This window comes from Entamoeba dispar, genomic scaffold, assembly GCF_000209125.1.
Source record: "Entamoeba dispar SAW760 scf_1105229461103 genomic scaffold, whole genome shotgun sequence".
NCBI lineage: Eukaryota > Evosea > Mastigamoebida > Endamoebidae > Entamoeba > Entamoeba dispar.
The window spans coordinates 43,135-46,165 of NW_001854525.1; the positions used below are offsets into that span (position 1 = coordinate 43,135).

The following is a 3,031-nucleotide window of genomic DNA, read 5'->3' on the forward strand; positions in this document are numbered from 1 at the left end:
TATTGGAGAAAATGCGGTTGTTGGATCAGGAAGTGTAGTTACACATGACGTTCCAGATAATATGATTGCTGTTGGAAATCCTGCAAAAGTCAGGAGAAGAGTTTCAGAACATCCAGGATGGACAATAGAAAATAGAGATATAGCATTAGATTAAAAAATATAATAAGAAATGATTATTTTTTATCAGTTACAATTGTTTATTTTATAATGAATAATAAGAAATCATTGTAAAACATGAAATCATATGAAACCAATAATTAGAAAGTATAAAGAAATAATAAAGAGATAAAATTTGAAAGTAATTAGTTGAGAAGTCATAAAATAATAACGATTAATAAATAAACATATTCAATAAATATAAGTTTATTACTTGTTAACATTTATTAATTAATTTGATTAATAGTGTGGATTAGATCATAATAATTGAATAATTAAACAATAATTAAATACCAAGTTATTTTAATTCATATTTAAGATAATTAGAACACATTAACAAATATAATATTAACATATTTATTGAATTTCAAATATTAAAACATGAAACACAATGATAATTTAAATGTGTTTATAAGTAATTTCAATAGAATCAAGAATAAATAGAAAGATGAATAATATAAAAATAGATAAACAATAGAAAGAATGATATTATGAAAAGAAAATAAAACTTCTTATTTAAAATATGATTTAAATAACAAATAATGTTAAATGAATAAGACAGAGATGTCATTAATAATACTTAAATAGTACAAACACTTATCATAATATTCAAAAGGTAATACTGCGCTTATGATTATTTCATTATTACATCATTGAAATATATTAAATTTAAAAAGATTTTATATTGTTATTTCATGTTATTACTTTATCTAATAAACTAATTCAATAATACAAACTATTTATTTCTTTATTATTTATACTTCGATATCATACATAACATTAAAGATTATGTTTTTAAAGCATACCAAACGAAATTATTATAGAAGTAAAATAATAAAAATAAATATGAAGAAAGAATTGAAGGACACAAAACAATGCGGAGATGTTGTGATGAGAGAAGAAGAAAGGATAAAGGAAGAAATTGAAACACAATATTCAAACACACCAAATTATCAAGAAAACAAAACATACAATTATTAAAGAAGGATATCAATGAATTAAAAAAAGGAAAAATTATCAATGAAAAAGAATATCAAGAAGAAACAAAGAAATGTGGGTGGAGTGTTGAGAGTGATTTAATAATTATTTCAATGATAAAGAAATATGAATATGTAATAAGAAAGAAATATATCATAATCCAATTATTCAATATCAATTAGAAGAAATAAATGGAATTAGAAATGAAGAATGTTGTCAAAAAGTTATTTCAGAACGAATTAAATATATTGTAGAATTAATAACAATTAAATGTAAATTATAATTCATTCTATAAATTATCACATCCAAAATATTAATTATTTAATTATTTATATCATTAAATTATTCAATAAAATATTATCATTATTTTCATTTTATTTCTTAATTTAATTAAATTATATGATAAATAATGAATAAGTGATAAAATGATTATAAATATTTAATTAATATATATACAAATAAATTTTATCAATCATAAAAATATTAATTTATATTTTAACTCTTTTATTTTAATCATTTTTATAACAATAATTAATTTAATTCTATTTTATTCTTCAATTCATTCATTTCTAGTTATTTTCTTATTATTTTCATTCTTTATTTCTATCTTTATTATTTATTTCATTTCTATTTATTTATTATATAATAAAATACTTCTTTGTTTATTTCTTTTATTTATTACCATTTGATTTCAATACCAATTTTAATTTTATGATTCATTCATATTGTTTATTATTTCTATTTCATTAGAATACATTATATGTTTTAATTCTTTTATTTTTCATTTCTATTTTATTATTTCATTTTATATTATTCAATTATTTTGAATTTATTATTTTATTTATTTATATTTAATTTATTTCTTGTTATATTATTGTTATTATTTTTGAATAATAGTAATATCATTTTGATAGTATTTTTCATTTTCACATCTTTTATAAGTAGTGTTATTATGAAATTTCTATTTTAATGTATCTACTATAATATTATTGATATTTGTTTGTTGTTGAGTTTATTGTAATACTCAATCAGTTTTTTATTAAAATATAAAATATTATTAGTATTTGAACACTTATAAAATTGATTATATCTTCATAATCTTATAAATGGACTTGTTTTATATTTTATTAAACGTAAGGAGTATTGTTTAATTAATACAAAAACATTGAATTTTTAAAAAAAAAATAAAAAGTAAATAGAAAACTACAACAAATATTAAAGAGAAATAATTGTAAAAATAAGTAATAAAAAATAATACAGATATCAACACAAAGAAGAAATTAATAGAGATACAGATGTAGTATTTTAATTAAATAGAAAATGATAGAAAATATAGAAAAGAATAAATAATGTTTGTAATAATATTATTCATAACCATAAATATAAAAGAATGTATTTATAAAGAGGATTGTTTATTATAAATGAAAGAATTTTATTTACATCAAATGAAAAGAATAGAGAATGAATAAACAATAATTGTCTAACAACAATTAAAACAATAAAATAATTAATAATAAAAACTAACAAAACAGAAATAAAAAAAGATTTGTTTATAACAGTGTATAAATGTTCATAAAAGAAACACCAAACATGTTTAGATAGATGGAGTCAATAATAACAAAATAAAAACATTACAGTAAAATGAAAAAGAGTATTTTCATAGTGATCAGTTTCTTATCTGACTAGAACTGTCTTTAACTTTGATAATTAAATCAGTACACTCGAATAAAATTTATTTTTATATCTGAAAAATCATCTGAGGTCAATCCAATCTTAAGATATATGAATCACTAGATACTCTATTATATTTCTCAGAATTAAAAATTATTTTAAACCAATATTCTTTATCAAATAATTAGTCATTGTTAATGACTTTAAATCATCAAACTTAATTCTG

At 18.0% G+C, this 3,031-nt stretch overlaps 2 protein-coding genes across 2 annotated transcripts in view, besides 13 other annotated features; both read left to right on the forward strand.

Annotated features, from left to right (window-relative positions):
• EDI_260690 (uncharacterized protein) overlaps positions 1-154 on the forward strand; it is a gene marked incomplete at both ends in the record, with an annotated part of 580 nt that extends 426 nt beyond the window's left edge. Inside the window, one exon of the mRNA XM_001733360.1 lies at positions 1-154. This exon is cut by the window's left edge and continues 133 nt beyond it. Coding sequence (XP_001733412.1) covers positions 1-154 — 154 coding nt within the window.
• Positions 150-184: a sequence feature (AT_rich).
• Positions 185-330: 146 nt separating this feature from the next.
• Positions 331-402: a sequence feature (AT_rich).
• A 14-nt stretch (positions 403-416) lies between these two features.
• Positions 417-536: a sequence feature (AT_rich).
• A 276-nt stretch (positions 537-812) lies between these two features.
• Positions 813-916: a sequence feature (AT_rich).
• A 29-nt stretch (positions 917-945) lies between these two features.
• Positions 946-1,417, forward strand: EDI_260700 (uncharacterized protein; the record flags this gene model as incomplete). The annotated part of the gene is made up of 3 exons (XM_001738111.1): positions 946-1,041; positions 1,165-1,227; positions 1,277-1,417. The coding sequence occupies 3 exons, from the start codon at positions 946-948 to the stop codon at positions 1,415-1,417; spliced, it is 300 nt and encodes a 99-aa protein (XP_001738163.1).
• Positions 969-1,004: a sequence feature (AT_rich).
• Positions 1,372-1,434: a sequence feature (AT_rich).
• A 12-nt stretch (positions 1,435-1,446) lies between these two features.
• Positions 1,447-1,582: a microsatellite.
• Positions 1,583-1,686: a sequence feature (AT_rich).
• A 24-nt stretch (positions 1,687-1,710) lies between these two features.
• Positions 1,711-1,767: a microsatellite.
• A 139-nt stretch (positions 1,768-1,906) lies between these two features.
• Positions 1,907-2,016: a microsatellite.
• A 150-nt stretch (positions 2,017-2,166) lies between these two features.
• Positions 2,167-2,194: a sequence feature (AT_rich).
• A 115-nt stretch (positions 2,195-2,309) lies between these two features.
• Positions 2,310-2,481: a microsatellite.
• Positions 2,482-2,622: 141 nt separating this feature from the next.
• Positions 2,623-2,654: a sequence feature (AT_rich).
• Between the last annotated feature and the right edge of the window lie 377 nt (positions 2,655-3,031).